This window comes from Pholcus phalangioides, unplaced genomic scaffold (assembly GCF_987345545.1).
Source record: "Pholcus phalangioides strain wild (caught in Gottingen) unplaced genomic scaffold, Ppha-v1.0 ptg000015l_1, whole genome shotgun sequence".
Taxonomy (NCBI): Eukaryota; Metazoa; Arthropoda; class Arachnida; order Araneae; family Pholcidae; genus Pholcus; species Pholcus phalangioides.
In genome coordinates this window covers 67,679,213-67,700,419 of record NW_028301608.1, presented here as the reverse complement: position 1 = coordinate 67,700,419, position 21,207 = coordinate 67,679,213, and the positions used below count along the sequence as shown (strand labels likewise).

General features: G+C 34.5%; 1 protein-coding gene across 6 annotated transcripts in view; it reads left to right on the top strand.

Annotated features, from left to right (window-relative positions):
- The first annotated feature begins 7,710 nt into the window (after positions 1-7,710).
- Positions 7,711-21,207, top strand: part of Osbp (oxysterol binding protein) — a 35,012-nt gene continuing 21,515 nt past the window's right edge. For 2 of the 6 annotated variants that reach the window (XM_089244181.1, XM_089244177.1), the window contains exons 1-6: positions 7,722-7,834; positions 13,143-13,333; positions 14,313-14,518; positions 15,607-15,860; positions 16,262-16,430; positions 16,830-16,917. In XM_089244181.1, the coding sequence (XP_089100307.1) occupies positions 13,209-13,333; positions 14,313-14,518; positions 15,607-15,860; positions 16,262-16,430; positions 16,830-16,917 (842 nt within the window). In that variant the 5' untranslated portion in view covers positions 7,722-7,834; positions 13,143-13,208. Of the gene's footprint in view, positions 8,078-13,142; positions 13,334-14,312; positions 14,519-15,606; positions 15,861-16,261; positions 16,431-16,829; positions 16,918-21,207 lie in introns of all 6 variants that reach the window. The other 4 variants (XM_089244182.1, XM_089244183.1, XM_089244178.1 and 1 more) reach the window with 4 other exon arrangements.

The following is a 21,207-nucleotide window of genomic DNA, read 5'->3' as shown; positions in this document are numbered from 1 at the left end:
CGAGGTCCCTTCCTCTTTTTTGTATCAGTTCAAAATTTTAATTTTCAAACAATTTCTTGATGACTTCTTTCTCTTGTTCTTCTCTTTTAGTGGAAAGGGTTTGACTAAGGGTTCTCAATCTTTTGTGTTCCACCGAAAATTTGTGCCTGTGAGATAGGGTCCACGGACCCCGTATGCCAATAAAATGAGGAAAAATGAAGCCCATGCACTCCTTTAAAAAATAATCTGTGAATAGCAATGTAAAAACAATGAGTTAATTGTTTTCTTATTGAAGCTCACGGACCCCTGAAGTCTCTTCGAGGAACCCTGATTAAGAGAGAGAACCACTGCTTTTGAATAAGTAAAAGTAGACAGAAATAGGAACGGACAAAGACCCTTGGTTTTAAAATCTAAGGAAGCAAAGCAAAAATGATGGTTCTTACCTCATGTTTTTACCGCAAGTTTTACCTTACCCACGAATCACCGGTTGAAGCTTTACGAACACAATAATTGAAGAAAGGTTCAGGTCCAGTCACTCCTGCCTGACTGGCCTTCTATCGACTGAAGTTTGAAAAAAAAAGAAAATTAAAATTTCTGCACCAAAAAACTCCCCCTCGTTAGAGTAACTTTTTCGCACAAACCACATTCAAATTCCTCCAACTTTAATGAGTTTTAAAACTATTTACGAATTTATAGAACACCCTGTGTTTTGTTTTTTTTTCATAATGCGGAGATTAGCTAGTGTAACTGTGAAACGTGAATCGATACAGTAATAATGACCAGACGTAATATTAACATAAAAATATAAAGCTTCTGCACCCGGTAAATTTCTGATTCACAAGAAAAAATTTTATACCTTTTCTTCTTAATTTAAACTGTGGGCTCTCGTGGCATATTTTGTGGAACATGATGAGCTGCACAAGTGGGATCCAATTAAAAGAAAAGAAATATATTAATGAATTAACAATAGAAAAATCGATAATTCAAGATGCAAATCAAAAAATAATTATATTGCAGTGAATCTCGTTTAAGAAGTCTTGGTTAAGACTAGGGCAGTAGCGTACATTCTCGGGGCCCCAGGGGCAGCCTTTTTCTTGCTGTGAGGGCTTGAAAAGATTGCAAAATGAGTGTATATCTTTGTGAAGCCCCCATTCAGTCATTCAGCTCGGGACCCAGGAACGGTTGCCCTAGCCTAGTTACGGGGGTCTGGTTAAGAACTTTTCCTTCATTCATTTTAAGAGCATAGATCCCCCTCTCAACCCGCCCATTTCGAAACATTTCCTGCTTAATACATTACTATTGTATGGTCCGGACTTTGGAATGTAGTTAATCATGAAAAAAACATACACGAACATGACGTCCGTGTACACCACGAATATCCATCAGGGCTGTTTTAAGGCATGTGTGTGTGCCGCTCGCCTTATCCAGTGGGTGTCCAGATAATAAACTACGAGTGGAAAAAATTTTCAAAGCAAAATTATAGTGAAAGAGGAAAAAATTACGCAATTGAAAACATTTTCCACCAACTGTCTCGTAACACTGCTGCAGCTATAAACATCTAACGTTATTTGACCCGTATAAAAGAATATACTAGCTACTTAACATGTGACTATAGCTTATCCAATCATTTGGTAACCAAATTACATAATTAATATGAGAAGTGAGAACCACTCGTTTTGGGAGCGATGAAACAGAAAGAAAAAAGAAATCTGCTATTATTATACACAGTATTATGTGTTATTAGAAAAACGATTATATAATGTGCGTGTTTCGAAATTCACGGTTGTTTTTCAGATTTAGATCTTCGGTTGATTAGTTTTTTTCACGTAAAAGAGTTCGGTCGAATTCACCCAAGCGTTAAAAATTTTATCAAGTCTGTAAACGTAGCGATACAATTTCCAAACGAACTCGAATTACACTGCATTTATTACGCAATATTCTATTGTGTTACTAATGGTGTGAAGAACCTTGATCTAATTACTCGGAACACTCATTAGTGATATTTCTTTCATTTTAAGTTTGACCAAAGTAAAATTAGAAAAAAAGGGGAAAAAACCTTTCATTAATGATTATGAAACGTTGCAGTTAATGAACGAGTAACTAAATATAAGTGATTGTGTACAAGTATAATAGGGAATTCCCCTTCCCCCTACTCCTACGCTTTATTGATTGCGCTAACACTAAATATGTCGAGAAAATTCCAAGGTGTCAATATTCACGTAAACGGATATTTATAGTCGAAGTTAGGCCGGATAAAAGTCATGCTGTTTCCCTATTTTTTTTTTAATGTGCAATTTGAATTGCCTACAGAATAATCGTCTCATTTCGAAAGAAAAATCGCTATAAAAAACACTTTTAGAATATTTAACGCGTGATATACACATGATCCTTTGAAGGATTTGATCTTTTAGTTTAGAAAGTAATTAATTAATTTAAATTCACGATTTTTTTTCACTATGGAGAACATTTATTCAATGATTCCTTTCAAACCCTGCATGCACACCCCCACACAATTGTGGTGGTTGCTTTTTCTCCCTGTAGATTTTTTTTAACCCAGTGAGTTATACCCTGACTCAAAGGATTGTGTAAGTTTTGAGTTGGAAATATGGTGAATATGAACTTTTTGGGGCTCTCATTAGGGGGCAGCACTTAAAGTTGAACTTTCAGGGTTTTTTTTAGCATGGACTCCCTAGGAGAAAGTGCCTCCGGGAAAATTGTGATTTATCATATAAAATTTAGCAATAAAATTCAGGAAAAAAATTGTGTGTGAAGATAAATATAGCCACCATCATCTTGGCTTAAAAAAATTTGGACGAAGTGAATTATTTCTTCACAAAAAAATTGAATAAATTTAAAAAAAATGAAAATTTAAAATAATATTTGCGACATTTTTGTTTTAAATGTACTTTTTGAGCATCAGAAATGCAAAAACATCTTGAAGATTCCAAAAAAGGGTCTGAAAGGCATAAATACACATTGTTGATTTGCTATTTTTAGAGTAATTTCCTATCTACACTGCTCAAAACAATTAGGGGAGCAAGCAAAAAAGTGAAGAAAACCGTGCGAGACAGCCACGTATTGGCATACAATGAATAGTACACGCGTATCAATGCGCAATACAGAAAAAAGACGTAAAAAAATTTGGAATTAAGCTTTAATTCTTTGAAAATATGGAAAAAACATGAAAAGATGATTTAGGGCAACAATTTGGTTACATGTAAACGATAAAAAAAAAAGTACTGTTCAGACATGATACATGAGTTTTAATAGGGCTTGTGGTCTCCTCGAACAGCTAAGACTGCTGCACACCTGTTTGCCATGGATGCGATGAGGTTATCGATCAGACTTTGGGGAATACTGTTCCACTCCTCGAGAAGTGCAATCTGCAAATCTCGGACAGTAACAGGCGGCCTTGGTCGCGCAGCAATGCATCGTCCGAGCATGTCCCAAAAATGCCCGATTGGATTCAGGTCAGCAGAGCACGCTGGCCATTCCATACGCTGTATTGTTTCAGCTTCAAGCATGTTCTCCACCAGACGAGCTCTGTGCGGTCGGGCATTATCATCCTGGAAAACAAAGGAATCTCCAATGGCTCCAGCGTAAGGGATGACATGAGGTCGCAGTATCTCGTCTGCATACCTTCCGGCCGTCAAAGTGCCATTCCGAATGATATGCAGGTCCGTACGTCCGCCTATGCTGATTCCACCCCATACCATCCAACCAGCTCGTCTATATTGTGACCTTTCACGAACGAATGCGGGGTTATTTCGAGTGCCCCTGTCCCTCCATACCAAAACACGTCGGGTGTCACACTCCAGACTGAATCGGGACTCGTCTGTAAACAGCACTTGGCTCCAATCATGTTGCTCCCAATCTCGATGTTCAGCAGCCATTTTCTTCGGGCCGCACGGTGGCGTGGGGTCAAGGTAATGCAGACCATTGGCCTACGTGCATAGAGCCCTCCCTCATGAAGCCGATTACGTACTGTTTGGCTGGACACCCTTCGTCCTGTTGCCAAGAGCAACCGTCTTTGCAGCTGCGTAGCCTTCTCTGTTCTGTTTCGACGGGCTGTTAACCGTACATACCGGTCATCAGTTGCTGTAGTGGCGCGTGGCCGACCTTGCCCTGGTCGACGTCTAACATTTCCTGTTTCTTGGAATCGATTCCACAGCCATGCAACAACACTTCTGGCGACTCCAACAGCGTCCGCGACACTACGTTGTGTTTGCCGGGATTCCAGTCTGCCTATAACACGCCATGCCATGGATTCCGGTAAATCACGTTGTTGAGACATCCTCAAGTCACCTTGTCTCAAAAAAAAAAAAAAATACTGCGCAATCGAATTTCACAGTTACGGCAGTAAAACAGACGTTTCTGCAACATCCCGATTTCTGCCCTTATCTCCTTTTTCTGGTTTTTGACGTCATGAACTTTGATTTGCATATGAAGTTTTCTTCTTCCGTTTCCTGCTAGGCTTTAAATTATGGATGATTCATTTTATGTTACTTATCGGTATACATCTTTGCGTAATTTTGTTAAAACCATGTGCTCCCCTAATTGTTTTGAGCAGTGTATCATATGCAATACATACATGCCCCCCCCACAAAGGTGGGGCTGACAGGGCTCTAGCCCTAGGGTCCGGGACAATTCTCATCATTTTTTGCTTTTCACGCTATAAATTAACTACAGAAGGGGCCTGTGAATAGTCTGACCGGAGGACCCGCAAAAGATCCCAGCCTAGGGGCCCCGCTCCAGGATATGGAGGCCATGAATACATATGTACTGCACATAGTACGTAAATACTGTGTATACTGTATGTGTAAAGGGAAATTCATTACGTTTTCTAAGAACAATTTAAAAAATTAATTAAAATGCCTTTGTGTTGCGAGAGAGACTATAAATACGTTTTGTATTTAATCATGCCATGAATTGTGATTTATTTATTATATTATTATTATTATTTTTTTTTTTTTTGGAATCAAAAACAGAAGTAAGTTCGATACTTCTCCTATAGGGATCCATCAAACACAGATAGTCAATCATCTTTGAAAAACTATTCATCCGCAAAACTAATTTTTTGTTATCGTGAAGATTTTTCAGCTAACAAAACGAACATTTCCCGAACTTTCTTAACTGTTCTTTTCTTTACTTTATATGGAAGGAAAACCTTTTTTCTGGATTTTATGCCGAGGTGAAGTGGGAAAGGAAAGTCTACTGGTCTCCGCCGGGAATCGAACCCAGTCCTCTTACAAACCGGACAAGCGTGCTATCCGTACACATCAGGGATCTTCATCATTTCAGACATTGCGAACCAAATTAAAATTTCCCATGAAGCTTGCAGGCCACCAAGTCATACGTTGGCATTCCCCATTATCAAATAGGGTTCCCTAAATTATTTAACACTTTTATCACACGTGGCTAATTTCTTTCATGAACTATCACTTTTATCAATTTGTTCTGAAATTACCTTAGAGGAGATATAGAAGTATATTCCTATACCTCCTCTAAGAGGAAATTACTCTCAATAATATATTTTTGGAAATAATTTCTTTCACTGATTAATTATTTTTCTTATTAATTTAGAAATTTGTCCTGATAATAGTGTAATTACTTTTTCATTAATTACAGTAAAATGGTACAACTTTGTGCCACTCTTTTGAGGTTTTTAAAGAGTATCTCCTTCAATTATGCACGTATTTGTCTGAATGTTTTACTCATTATACCTACATATCTCACATATTGAATGATGTATCGGAAAAAAATCAGTGTTTGATATAGGAAGGGAGGGAGAATTTTTTTCACGTGGCACAATCTTGTACCCTTGTGGATTACAACTTTGGGGCACCCTTTTTTCTGCTCTTTAAAATGCATTATAAACTCTATCTGGCACATTCTTGTCACTGCTTTTATCGTTTCTACGTATCTGCTTTAATAAAAACCCTCCAAATATTATTTCCTATTTTTTAATTTTTCTTTTTTTTTTTACGTTTTTTATAAATTGAAGAATGAAAAAATGATAGGAAAAATAAAATCAAGTTAAATTAAAATTCTTTTATTAAGAAACTGTTGGTAGGTTTGATACACATCTACCTTTAATAATTTTAAACCTCCTTATCAAGAAAACACTCACGGCTTCATGTCAACTAGGTACAAGCTATTGCCTGTTTTCAAAAACCAATTCGGTTTTTGTTTTAAATTTTGTGTATTCCCAAAATAACGTCTGAGAATTTCTTTAAATTTTATGAATTTCAAAAAAAAATTACCAGTTCTTTCTAATCATTAATCATTTAATTAAAAATAATTAATAAACGTTCTATAATTATTAATTATTTATTCATTTAAATTATAACTCAAAAATGTCACCATTCATTACATATATTTGTCATGTTTAACGTTTTTCTTCAAGGATTACAGCACATTTTTTCATGGCGCAATTCACACTCACGTGTTATTTTCCGCTATTGGGTAATTTTTCGATGATTTCTGTATTAATTGGCAGTTTTGCTTAACTTCAGTAACATTTTTGACAATAATTAGCGATTCCCCGTATTTTTCTTGAGAAAATATAGTAAGATTGCTTTATACTAACAATGGAACTTGTGCTGTCACCTGTTGGTAAAAAGTCAAAATAAGAATAAGAATTCTTTTTTTGCTTCAGCCTCGATTTTGTTGCCATCTGGTGCAGAATTGTCTCAATCTAGTTTCTGTTATTTGCTAATAGATGGTAGCACAAGTTCTACTTTATGAAGCAATCAAGTGTTTTCCCCTTGGAGGAGAAATAAAGTTATATTTCTTCTCGATGGTTTTCCCCATAATTTTGGCCAATCACATTTTTAAATAAAAATATCAGATTTTTTTGAGTATTTTGAATGAAGTGAAGCACCATTTCTGAAGATAATTTTCCTTCCTTATAACTTTCCTTTCTTAAAAAAATTAAATATTTTCGCAAATTTTTCATGGTCAACTTTTGTTTTCATCAAAATAAATTTTAATACACCGCGTGATTTGCAGTAGCCCTCTATTTTCCGCCATTGGTAATTTTTTAAAATCAACATTTCCTATTATAAATAGGGTGACCATACGTCCCGTATTTCTGGGGACAGTCCCGGTATTTTCTTTTTTTTTGGCCGTCCCGACTTTTCGGCAAAAGTGTCCCGGTTTTTCCCGTATTTTACACGAAGCCTAGTTGAATTTTTATTCTTTATTGAAGTCAAAGATTGACATTATTTTTCAACTCATAAATTATTTTATGATAATTACATCTATATACGAGAATACTAATCTCCCATATTTGCCTTGGTGAACGTTTTTTTTTTCGAGGAATACATTTTAATCCACTGCAATTTGCAGTAATGCATCATTTCCCGCTATTGTGATTTCCGTAATTTCAACAATATTTGGCAACTAAGTGTGGTTTTGGCGTCATTTTTGGCAATAATTGGCGATGTCCCGTATTTTCCCGTATTTGGAATCCCAATGTCCTTTTTTCCCAATGTCCCAATTTCTCTCGAAGAAATGTGGTCAGCCTAATTATAAATAAGATAGCAATTTTTCTTACGTCTGGCAATTTTTTTTTTTGGCTGAAAAATTGGCAATGTCCCGCTAATGTTTCAGAAAAATATGGTCAGATGTAGAGCAGTCGTGTTTTTCTAACGACATAATAAGATATGGTCAGTAAGCTTCTACCTATTTAATCTTTGTTTATAAAAGACTCGAACAACAACAACAACTAAAAATGTTAAATGTTATCACTGTTGGGGAGCTGTCGATGAAACATTTCCTTTTAAAACTATGTAGGGCTGAGCGGCTGCAGCGAGTAAATTTCAGAGAATAATTTCTTTTTGAATTGAAATTTGTACGCACACTCCATAGCTCATTTATTTATTTTTATGGATGTTCAGAAATTCGATACTTTTAATGCACATCTGTATGAATGTGTGCGTGTGTATGACATGAAAGATGATGATACATTATTTTTTTGAGACAGAAAGGGGAAAAGAGAAATCGCCGAGTTTCACTTTTATCAAATTTCTTACGAAATTTCTCTTCTTTTTAGAAATTTTCGTTGTAATCTGGTGATCGATTCGCCGCATGTTTGGTTTGTTTTTCCTCCGTTTTAGTCATTCGTGAAATTCATAGCATTTCATTAAAATATGTTCAACATGTAGGCTTTTTTTTTCTCATGTTGTTTACTCAAGACGAATTCAATGTTTACATGTTGTATTTAATTTTGTGACGTTTTGCTTTGTTGTTTTTAATCATATAATAATGATTGATTGTTAATAACTTCAGGTGGAAATGTTTATTTAAATGTTTGTTTTTTATTTTTTAAGCAATTGTATGTAATTTTTTTTAACATCCCATGATTTGTGACGACAACGTCCACTGTGAGATGGCACTGACCTGGCCGTCACAAAGTAGAATACCTGTACTGTCACGTCCATGCCATCAGTTATTGTCGAGCAGTGGTTCTCAACATTTCTTTTTTGTCCTACGGAGTCGTCTCCCCCCCATGGCCTTTTTTGATTTATCAGATTTATTTTATTACCTGGAGCGGCCACAGAGCACTGGTTGAGAACTGCTGCTGTTTAGAGAACTTCGAAGATTAATTATTAATGCTTCCCTCATAATATAAATACACATTCATTAAACGATTGAGTATATGAAAACTTACAAAAGGTTGGCATTGTATTTGTATTTATAACGAATGATCTTGTTAAACTATTCCTTTTAGGTTTTCATATTTAATCGTTCAATAAATGTATTTAATGGCTTTATATTGTGAGGGAAACATTTATAATTAATCTTCACGCGTCCCTCTATGTCACCATGTTCCTAAATTTTTAAAAGTTTGGTTTCTCAATTTCCCAATATTCCGTCTCTTGAATATCTTGTAAATGGCGTGTGGATTTTTCTTTCCGTGTTTAAATTCATTTCATTCGTGAGATAAGCTTTTTTTTATCTCACTCATAAAGTTCATTCGGTACTCTCATTTGATTTTGATTTCCAATACATGGTATATATATATTTTTTTTTTCGCCATGTTTTTGACTATGCGGTAACAGAAATATATCGCCAACATCGGGATTCCTGAAACTAAATTGATGTTTTGGATGTTCCTGTTGTCCTCTATAATGTAGCAAATAGCATCAAATCAGGTCTTGGAATAATAAATATATACCAACCAGCAGTATAGGGAGTGTAAGATGGTTTTTCCTCAGCCCAATGCATTAAGGAAAATAGACTTTCCCTACATAATTTGCCAAGGGTAAACTCTTAAAGTCATCTTAAATCAAGCGGAAAAAGTAAAGTCATCTGATCTCTCCACCAGGACTGAAATCCAGGCTCTCTTGCAAACTGGGCAAGCATACTACCATCTACATCACTGGAGATACAACCCTGCCTTCTTTATTTCACGCATGAGAAACGTGCATGAATACACACTTATTTCCAGTTCATCTCAGCATGAAATCCAAAAAATATCTGTTTCCTTCCTATAAGAAAAAGCCATCTATCTCTACCGTCCCACCTTGGGGCCATTTGCTGAAGTTAACAGAAGGCTTCTTATGCCTCTACTTCAGTGCCTCATGCTGCAGTGCATTAAATTAGGAAGGCTGGGTCGTGTTTCTAGTAGTGTATATGGTAGCGCACTTGCCTGGTCCACAAGAGGACCTGGAGGAGACCAGATGACTTTTTTTCCCCAGTTTACGTTGACATAATATCTAGAGAAACTGTATACTGTATATTGCTGCTGCATAATCATGTGGGCATCATGCTAGACCAGTGTTTCCCAAAGTGGGCAATATCGCCCCCAGGTGGGCGATGGAAGGGTCCAAGAAGGCGATAGAACCTACTTACTTAACATAGGATCCTATGTCATGGGTTTACGGGAGTTGGGGGCGATGGGAGAAAAAAATTTCTGATGAAGGGGGCTATGGAACAAAAAGTTTGGGAGACTATGTGCTAGATTTTTATCATGAGGATCCAGGTTTGAACCATCTGTAGCTAACTGATGGTCAGCTGAAGCTGGTTTTCTGCTGTTTTCCAACTTTTAGGGATAAATGTAAACCAGTCTCCCATTCGAAAAGCCTCTGAAGTGTCAGAAAAACCTTCAACTTGACATTTTTTTCCAATTTAAGGTGCCCAATATTTTCTTTTGCGCCCGGTGCCTCAGCTGACCTCAATCTGTGTCTGGTCATGCCAGTCAATGCAGTAGCCTTATGAGAAAATTCTGCTGTGCCAGCAGAGTAGAGCCAGCTTTAATAAGTGTTTTTGTTTGTGTACAAACATTAAACCATAAATATAGCCGTTATAAATAAATTCCTACTACAGGGTGATCCAAAAGTCCTGCAACCCTAATTTATTCTTGAAATTCTACAGATTATATAAATGTAATTTTTTTTAATGAATGGTAACATTTTTCTGTTCGAAAGTAAAAATATTTTCTTGCACTTTTTCCATGCACATTGACACTCTCAGTAGCTCTTAGTCTCATGCCTGGTTAACCTTTCAACAGCAGTTTTGTCAATTAGAAAAAAATATTTTTCTTGCATAAAACTACTTGGTTTTTTTTTTTTTTCTTGAGCACGTGATGAAATTCCAAACTTAATTTACAAAACAAAAATTTCATTTATGTCAGCACTTACGGCATAAGTTTAATTTTTTTTAATTTTGTTTATAAGGAAGAATAAAATTTAATTTTTTTTAATTTTAATGTTTTTATGGACATGGGCAAGTCCAGAAAACATACAAGGAAATTTTTTCCCATCAATTTCATGGGTGATATCTCTAAACTGAAGGACCAAAAGGTGAAATAAGAAGAAATTTAACACTTATCTTGTTTGTGTTCTACAGAAAAAAATTAAGAAAATTCAAATCTTAATTTGGCCGGTAAAATGTTAAAAGGGTTTTTTGAAGGGATGTTAGAGATCGGAGGAAAAGTAAGCCTCAGCCTCTATTTAGGCCATAAAGAAATGCATGAAGCAAAGAGCAAAATTGCCTTCAAAGACTGCTCACATAGCCCTGAAGAAATTTAGCACTTATCTTGTTTGTGTTCTTCAGAAATTGAAAGCTTTCGCTTTCAGTAAATCAAACATTAAAGCTATTGTCAATGACTAAGATCATTCACTGATGAAAATGACATTGAAGAATTTGACTGTTTTTTTTTTTTTTACAGATGAAGCTTGATTTTATTTAACAAGCTACATAATATAGTCACGTGATAGAGCATATCTTAAAATTTTTAAGGCATATTTTGTATATTTCATAATTTTAGATAAAAAAAGTAAATTTTTCCCCCACTATTCCAATTATGCCTGGCTGGTTTTTCTGTTCCTGTCTCTGATGTGAGAGCTCTTTCTTCCCCATTATTCACAAAAGATTCAAAAACGTTCCTCTCTCTTCCCCCCCCCCTCCCCCAACCTGGACCATCTTCAACCATTTATTAAAGGGTCAAATTCCTGCCAAACACCAGAAATATGTGCGCCAACTGTTTTGAAAATCATGCGCAAGTGCACATCATGGGTCCAAGGAGTGCAGGGTTTAAGCTACAGTCGCATTTTGTGAAAAATGCGAAAGAAGTGGTAGCCACTTTCTCAAAAATGCATACTGGAGGTACGGAATGAATATACATCCAACCATCAATCATTACATTAGCCTTGTAGCATTTTGTTAAAGCTTTTCTCCCCATTTTCGCTTTTTTTGCGAAAGGAATTTTTTTATCTATCTTAAACCCTGGAGGGTGTCACTGTGAGCTAGATATATTGATTTGTGTACCTATTTGGGCTTTGAAGTGGTTCTTTTGTATGAGGAAATTTACACACCAAACTATTCTGGGAACTGCAGATGAATCATGAATTATGTAAGAGTGCTGCTCGTGACATAAGTTTGAGAACCACTGATTTAGGGCGAGAATTTTTATGCACTAAAAATGAACCGTCGTCCTTAATGGTAAAGAATGATGAAATTATAAGGTTTTTCAACCAATCAGCAATGACGTTGAATTTTTAGAGCATAAAAATACTAGCCTTGTAACGATTACTGGCTGGCGCATGGCTGTAAATAATTAATAATCTGAATCAGTGTTGGTAACGTGAAGGGAAAAAATAGTCCATGGGGGTAATTTTTTGGCATTTGTGAGAAATTTTGAGTTTCTATCGAATAAAAAGAATTACTTAAATTTTTTTTTTAATTGTATGCAATTCTTTTCTAAAACTAAACACTTGGCAAGATTTATACCTTCAGGTGGCAGCACATTTATTCTGAATTTGTGGGAAAACATTTCCTAAATTTTCCCACAATTTAAAAAAAAAATTCTGTTTTTACATTAATAAATTTCTGTATGTGTGTGCTTGGTACATAAACTGTAAAAAAAATTGAAAATCATGTTATTGATTCTCTTGATACTCATAGTGGTTAGTAAAACAAAGAATTTTTTTCATACAATAAGTTCAAAACAGTTTGGACTGCATCAACACTTCTTATTATCATATTCTTTTGCTAAAACTAATGTTATCTGAGCTAGGAATGAAAAATGATTTAGGACATAATTTTCATTTCATAGGGATATTTAGTTTTTCTAAGAGCATAGATGTATTTTTTATAGAGCATTTGTTAGAAGTTTTTAGGGCATAAAATTCCTAGCCCTATTAATCAGAGACTGAAAAGAAAATTGTGTAACCCTGAAAAAAGTAGTCACAAAACTGGTAGAAAGAACACGTGCTTGTAGTCACAAAAGGTAGTTAAAGTTTTGAACATATGTTAGGTCATTTTGATATGAATGTTATTGTATCCATAAATATTCTTTCATTACAATGAGTATTGTTTATGTATTTATTTGTGGCATTCAAAAACTAAAATACTTCATACTTAGATGCGACTAATAATAATGTAATGATTTATTATCACTCTGTAACACTAAGGTCTAAAAATGAGATAAAAGGTATAGTGAACCAGTTCATGTAGGTTCTGATTTGCAGGGACTTGTGTTTTAGATAATCGAGGGTCTACTTTATAGACTAAGAATGATAGAAGTCAATGTATAAAGATGAAGGAAATGATGCTACAGTGAAGTCCTGAGTTTAAATTTATTGATATTCATAGTTGGTTGAGTTTGTATTTTGTTCATTCATTTTCATGAATATGTGCATAATTCTTTTTTATAGGTTTGAAAAAACACGCATAACTGGTTATTGTGTTATCTTGTGGATGCAGTGGCAGCTTGATTTGTTATGGCTGAAACCAAATTCACCTCTGAACCAGAAATGAAAGGGTGGCTTTATAAATGGACAAATTATATACAAGGCTATCGTAAGCGATGGTTTGTCTTGTGCAATGGATTGCTTACCTATTATAGGCAAGTGGTTTCTTTTTTAATCAATTTTTGTTTATATTTTAAAATAGCTTTCAATTAGTTTTCCATTCGCTTACTTTCTACAACTATCAAAATTTTGATTATTTTGATTTGTTTGAATATATTTGTATAAAAATTCAGATGAGCATTCTGATTCCAGATTTTGGTTTTATCTCTTAGGTCAAGATTACACTATAAAGGTATTTTGATAAAATATATTTTATAAAACTTGAAAAATATAACCAATAAGCATATCGGTTACATTTAAGCAAATGTAACCAATAGGCTTATTGGTAGTGGGTTTTTTTTTCAATTTTGTAAAAGTTAATTTATCAAACTTTTATAGTGTAATCCCACCTGTAGGTATATTTAATCTTTTATAAATTTACAAACAATTATTTTCCTTCAACAACCAGAGTGGACTTGACATGTCGAGGAAAAAAGGGAGAAAAAATAGAAGAGAATTTTTGCTTTGGGGTTGTATGCTGTCCATGACCCTGCACATCCTGCTGCAGGGCCTTAGGCTGAGCTCTTTGGTAGCACCCTCCCCCCCCCCCTCAAATTAAATATTTATACTGTGAAAGAACAAAAAAATGAGAATTTCTCTAGCCCCACCTCCAGGCTGGAACCCTGTCAGCTCCACCAATCTGGGTTTAATGCTGCTATCCTGGTCCAATCTCTTCTGTTTCATTCCGCCTAAACATCAGAAAGCTATTTTGTAGGAAATCAATAGCACTACAGATGTCAAACAAGAAAGATTTGAGATGCACGATTGCTAAAGGTGTTCTTAAAACCAGTAAACTTATAATAAAAAAACAGAATTGTGTCCAATCTTGTGTAATGTAGCTAAGTTCATTCTCGTTCTTGGAAGACTATAAGAGCATGATAAATTATCAGGTACTTGATTGGTGGGTGGTTGTACAATATTGAAAACATGAATGTTTATTAATAACAATTTCTTTTCAACTGCCAACATTCACAGGAATCCGAGTGAAGTGGCTGACACTTGTAGAGGATCAATAAATTTGAACAGTGCAGTTATCCACACAGTGGATATCAGTAATTTTGTTATTTATAATGGTGGTACGCAAACATTCCATCTGAAAGCTGCAAATGAGATTGAACGGCAGCGCTGGGTCACTGCATTAGAGCTATCGAAGAACCGTGCTATTCGCATGACTGAATCTGGTAAAAATTTTCATTCTTACCATTTTTTCCTATTTTAATCAAGATATAAAATATACTAAATATGAAAGAACTGGCAAGAACGAAAAATTTTATATTTTACATAATTAAAAACTTTGTCATTTTATTTATGTCATCAGAAAGTTTTTATACATGGAGTCGATGCTCGCTTTCACGAACCTGTACAGCTATGAAAAATTATTTCATGAATGGGAAAGACATTCTAGAGGAATATTATATTTTTGGAACCAGAAAATTATTTCTTAAAACTTGCAGTTCATAAATTGGGGGTTTTTTAAAGTCGAGAATCGGCTGTATAAGGTATTTGTTATCCAAACAAATTTTTAAATGCTATTCAATGAAGTCTTTTTTTAACATTCTTTGTGTTTGTGTGTGTGTGTGTTTTTTTTTATGAAGCTAACTGTGACTGTCAATGAATTTCATTTACAGCAGGCACTGTTTAGTAGTTCAGTGTGTCGAGTGATTCATTTATTTGTGAGTATATATGTCAGAAATAGCTTTCCAAGGTCTGTGTGGAAAGGTGATTTAAACTTGAAAGACAAGCCACATGTAGAAAAATTAAATTGGTTTTCGTATAAGGATCTGGAAGTGCTATTGCAAGATAACTCATAATCTGCGGCACAACTGACAAAAGGTTTGCAATTATGCAATTGACAGTTGTATTGTGTCTTATGTCCAGAAGACCCAAAAGGTTCATGGGTGGGATCTGCATACTTCAACAAAGTGGAATACTTGATATCCTGACTAATGCCAGTAATTTTTTCAAAGACTAACAACTGCGTAAGTAGAAAATGATGCAAGTCCAGGTAAACTTTTCCACGGATAAATGCTTATCCCCCCCCCCCAACAAGACTGAGAAAAAAAGATGTAAATGTGCGATTTTCTTACCCTTTATTATTTATTCATCTTTTCGATGACACTCTTTTAAAGAAACATTTCCTGTTCTAAGAACATAATGTCAAAAGCCTTCAAAATTTGTTCAAACTGATCAGGAAAAAAAATTTAATATCAAAAAATATTTTTGAAGGTAGATGAACTGCATTTTTTTTCGTCTTTTTCTCTAATTCCAGATGATGATGAAGATTATAACATGTCTGCTAATCAGACCGAAAAGATGGAAATCCAGAATGTTCTGAAGACTTTGAGTGCCAAACTTGATGATTTGAACAAATGCAATGATCTTATATCTAGGCATGGAACTTCCTTACAGAGATCACTATCAGAATTAGAAGCAATCGATACTTCTTCAAACTCTGCTAGCAAATTAAAGTGTATCAATGAACGAGCTGCATTATTCAAGATAACATGCAATGCCATGATAAATGTGAGCTTTTCCCATGTTGAATTTTAATCTAATATTCACTTAAATTGTGTAATGTTACTTAAATATAGGCTATCAGATTTGCAAAACTTTACCCCAGATTTTTTTGGATAACTCTTTTTTTCTAGAAAAATCCATGCTCTGAATTTTTCAGCAGCCAGCAGTTAGCAATAGTTGATTCAAAAAACGTAAATGTGATACACATTTTTAAAGCATTCAGTAATTTGGTCTAGCTGATTTTACCATTTAGAATGATTTGTATGTAAAGCTTTTAATAGATTTATAAACAAATATTTATAATGAAACATAAAATCTTGAAAAAAGAGTGGGTAGTGCGTGGGGAAACAATGATCTTAGAAGTATGAAAAATGATTTTATTGATTTCTGTGCCAATAAATATCTAGGGTTGTCAGGAATATGCGCAGCTGGCTCAAACTCAAGGTCGAAAATGGCAGAAAATGTTGCAGCATGAGCATGAACAGCGACTTCGCTTAGAAGAAATGGTTGAACAACTTGCCAAGCAGCATTCTAGTCTAGAAAGAGCTGCAAAAGAAGCTTCAATTAACTCACCAGGTAGCAAATTGTATATTGTTTTCTGCACTAATTTATTTTGATATGAATTATATATATTTTTCCATTGATATCTGTGCAACAAGAAATCTTAATTATTTTTATCATAAGTCAGGCCACTCTGCTGCATTGGGTTGATATGGGTATTGTAATGATCGCAAGAGTCCAGGTTTAAAAAATAAATAAAAATTTGCAGAAAGATTAACAAGCCAAAAACAATCTCCTTCTTTTTAACATTTTGAATAACATTAGCTCTTGTACCAATTTTTAATTCTTTTAAAAATGTATTTTTTTAAATATATAACAACTGGAATCATGCAGCATTCATTTTGAGCTCTTATTATTTTCTTAGCACTTTAGTGATGAGGAAAATGAAGTAATGAAATTTTTATTGCTTCTCAGGAGGTATTCATTCTGATGAAGATGAATTTTTCGATGCAGAAGATGATGCAGCCGATTTTGTCATTACTATGCCAGCAAAGGGACATAGGTTAGAAAAGTTTTCTTTTCTTATGGTTGCATTCATGTATAGGTGTGAATATTTTCAGTATTTTATTCAGACTGATACTGAGAAAGAAAGTTAATGAAGTTAATAGGTCCACAGAGAGAGAAACGGACAGATTTCCAATCTTCTAAATTCTCAGAGGAGTTATATAGTGAAAGCCATAGCCTCTACTCTACAGAGAATGTTCAGAGGTGTCTCAAGTTCAATACCTGCTCAGTCTTTGTCAGAATATTTTCTGACTCTGAGGTATAACCAAAATAGTGAAAAAATTATCACAGCACATTGCTACAATGATTTCACCTAGGTGTTAGCAGACCAGCCTCTTGGATAGAGACATGAAAGAAAAGGTATCGGCATTGGCAGTATTTTAAACCTGTGAGTGCTCACATAGGCGTGCACGGGAGGGAGGGTGCCCCCCCCCACCCCCGTACTTGGAAGATATTAAACATTTTGAAAATTTATTTGAAGAAAAAGAAATAAATAAAAAATAAAATAAATATTGAAAATATATATGTGTTTTGTGGAAATTACTGTATATATAGTATATATATATATATTTTTTTTTTTTTATTGTCCGGGCAAGCATCGAGACAAAATTTTCCACCCATACCAGACATTTTCATCAGACATTCAGCATCCGTTTGGCATACAAGCCGCATCAGTAAAGTGACCCCGAAAATTCACAAATGTGTTCCTCAGCTAAATAGAATGCATCAAAAATCAGTTTTCTCTGTGAATCGTTAATTTAATATAAGATCTGATCCTTACACTGTCAAATCATTCGATACTAATATTGGTAATTACTGTGCTGTAAACAGATTTTTCCAAATTTTATAATGGCTTCCTCGACATCTGGATATTTTTCATTCGTTTGTTACTGACTTCACTAGATTTTTGCAGTGATTATGTTGTATATATCTTTGTGTAAGGTTTTTGTATTTTGCGTAATTTTTGTCACTTTTTGTTTTTTATGTACTTTATTATATAATTATATTTTCTATTCTAAGCTCATTTTTATTTTTACTGCAAGTTGTAATTGGGTTTAAACCTGTAGCTTTGTATTTTAAATAAATAAAATAAATAAATAATTTGAGTTTCGCAGTCAAAACTTTTTTTCCTAAATTTTTCTGCTATTACTTTTTTTCCTTCACTCCTTATCTGGCACTCTGTGGCACTGCAACCGTTGACTTAAAAAAACATAATTTTAATTACAGTATTCAAATGATGTGCAATTACTGTTTCCAAATTTGTTTAAGGAGTCGTATGCTTAAAAAAATAAAGAAAATAGCATTTGTACAATCCCCATATGCTAACACTTCCAATTATTGAAACGTAAATCCCACTCTTACTTGCATCTTTGTTTTTTTTTGTCATACAACCACCAGAATTTCTGAAACCAATCATGTTGGCATCACCTATTGTCGTTGTTTTTCGGATGTAAAATGTTTTTGATGGGATGAAAGAAGCATGAGTTGACTACTGGTCTCGCGTAGAATTTTCATGTTTAATTTGGTATACATGATCCCAAGGGAATAACCTCAAATTAAGAGAGAGTAAAAAAAAAAAGAGAAAAGTATACCTTAAGTATCAAAAAATTGTAGCCTCCACATAGAAGAAGGACTTACAGGGACTCTGCCCTGGGAGAGCTCCTATGCATTTCAGACTTTTTTTACACTATAAATTTGCTTTAGAGCTTCTTATGTAAATCCAAAATCTCAGCTTGGAGGCCTGGCTTCAGAACATGAAATCCTTAAAGTGCACCTTCCTTTTTAAGAAATTACTATTCATGCACACCCCCCCCCCCCTCCCAAACTGGGTTTTTAGGCCAAAATTTAAGGGCATCTTTCAAATATATCATGTGAAAAATCAGAAAAAATAATTAGTCTTCTGGCTAACCTATTCCCAGTATCCCCCCCCCCATGACCCACACACCCTGCAGCAGGGCCTCCAGACCAGACTCTTCATGGCCCCTCTATAGTGAATTCATAAGGTGAAAAGCAAAAGATAATGAGAATCGCCCTGTCAACCCCAAACTTGGGGGGAGTCACGATTCTCCTCATTCCCCAAGGGAATTCAAATAATCAACTTAATTGCATCAGTTCTAGCAAGCACTTCCTAACAAATGTATAATTTTTTTGTATAAGGGTCATTCCCAAAAAATGTGTGCAAACCATTTCCGAGACTACTTTTTTTTTTACAAAATTCCAGAACACTCTGGTAGTAATTTTAGTTTTTTTTAATTCTCTGTCATATGGCATTTCTTAATTTGTTTCAGTTGGTATCTAATTTTTTTCAATCATTGTCTGTAGCAAACCATCAAAATCCGGCTATTCCAGCTTCAAAAAAGTGTTAAACGAAGAGACTTGGTGCAAATCTCTCTGGAATTTTTTTTCTTCAAAAATCTTTACGAAAGTAAAGTAGTACAGATCGTTAAAATCACTGCCAGGCACAGATCTCTGGAGAAGTGCCATAAGAGGCATTTTAGTATGAGTGAAGGTCGTTATATGACAATACATTCTGTATTTTATGGGACAGAACCATTATTTTCCTATATTTTTGTTTCCAAGCCCAATCCCCCCCGCCCCCCCCCCCCCCAGTCCACTCTGATTTACTAATGTGAGAGGCATAGATTCCAGATTTATACACATCAAAATACTATTCTATTTCAACAAAAAATTTTAAAGTAAAAGAAAAATCATCCTGATGATGTGCGGATGTCCGCTTTGACCAGATTTTAAACATTTTACCAGACCAAATTTCAAACGATGATGGAGGGGATGCAGGTTTTTTGAATGTTCCCATGGGGTGGACGTTTTTCAAAGGTTATAGAGGAGTCTCTGAGTCCTCTATCACATTTTGCATGTAATTTTTAAGAAAATTAAAGCTTACTTGCATGGCCAATTTAGAATATTGGAGGTATCTTTCTCTCAGTTAAACATTTCTGTGAACTCTGTTACAATGGTGTCCACTCTGGTTCACTGGCAGAAAATTTTAAGAACACTTCAAACTAAGATGTTAAATTATACGAGTAAATTACCAACCCATTGTCTGTCAGAAATAAAAAGTTTTTATTTTGAGTAGCTAAATATATGTAAAAAATAAACTTTTCTATGTGCTATTTTGAAAAAATTATGAAAAACCATCAAAACGACAGAAAAAAAGTAAAAAATTTTAAACTGCTTTTTTTGTGGCATATGTGTAAGAAATAAGCTGATTTCATTATTTTAAGAGATAAAACATATTTTTTTAGAGCGATATTTGTTTTTTTAGTAACAGAGTTTTATGGCTTTCAGTCATAAAACCCAAAAAATAAAATATTATTACAAAATAAAAGTGAAAAATATTTATGAAATATTAAACTTCAAGTCATTGGCTATAATTTGAGATCAATTTTATTTTGAAAATTCAAGTTTGAATTTTTCATTTAAAAAATGTGGAATGTACCTTTTTTTGGGAATGATCCATAATACAAGCAAAAGACTAACTACTTGTATGATAAATTTTATATCTCTCAATATTTTATATATAATAATAACAATATCATATATATTCAAACTTTTATCCTATCGATTGACAACTTTCAGTCTCAATGTTTTCTTCATGTCGGCAGCTCTAATGGACAAAATATTTTTTCTAAGTTTTTCTATAATTCTCCCTTTTTTTCTTGATTCAGCATCTGAGCCGCCCTTGCCCAACATGGAACCTTTTGCTATATATTAATATAACAAAGTTTTTTAAATAAAAATTTTAGATGTCAGTGGTTCTCAAAGTGTGCATCACGGCTCCTATGGGTGTTGCTGTGAGTTAGCAATATTAATGCATGCCAGTTCTGTGCTTTAATTTTTTTTTTTTTCTGATCTGTTTAAGGCAGAGGAGAAACAATGGCTTGGACAAAGAGTTTTAGCAAACCTTTGAGAAATACTTGATATTGTATAAATGGAATTGCTTACCTAGTTGCTTCAAATAAAAGATGAACTGTTTAAAGGAAATGATGAATGGCACAAATTTCAAAACCGCTCTGAAGATCTCATAAACAAATCGCACCATATATCTGCCGGTATCGGTCACAAACAAGATAAATTTTTCTAAAAAAGTCTTGCATTAGCTTCGGGCATCCATTGGTGTACTGAAACATATGTTTGGATTGCCCCATAAATTCAGAATTTCATTTATTGTAAAACACACTTTTACCCTGAGGCAAAGGAGGGATGCCTGCCAGTACACAACACAATCAAGAAAAGAAGAGGATGTGATCTATCTCTGTACAAAAATACC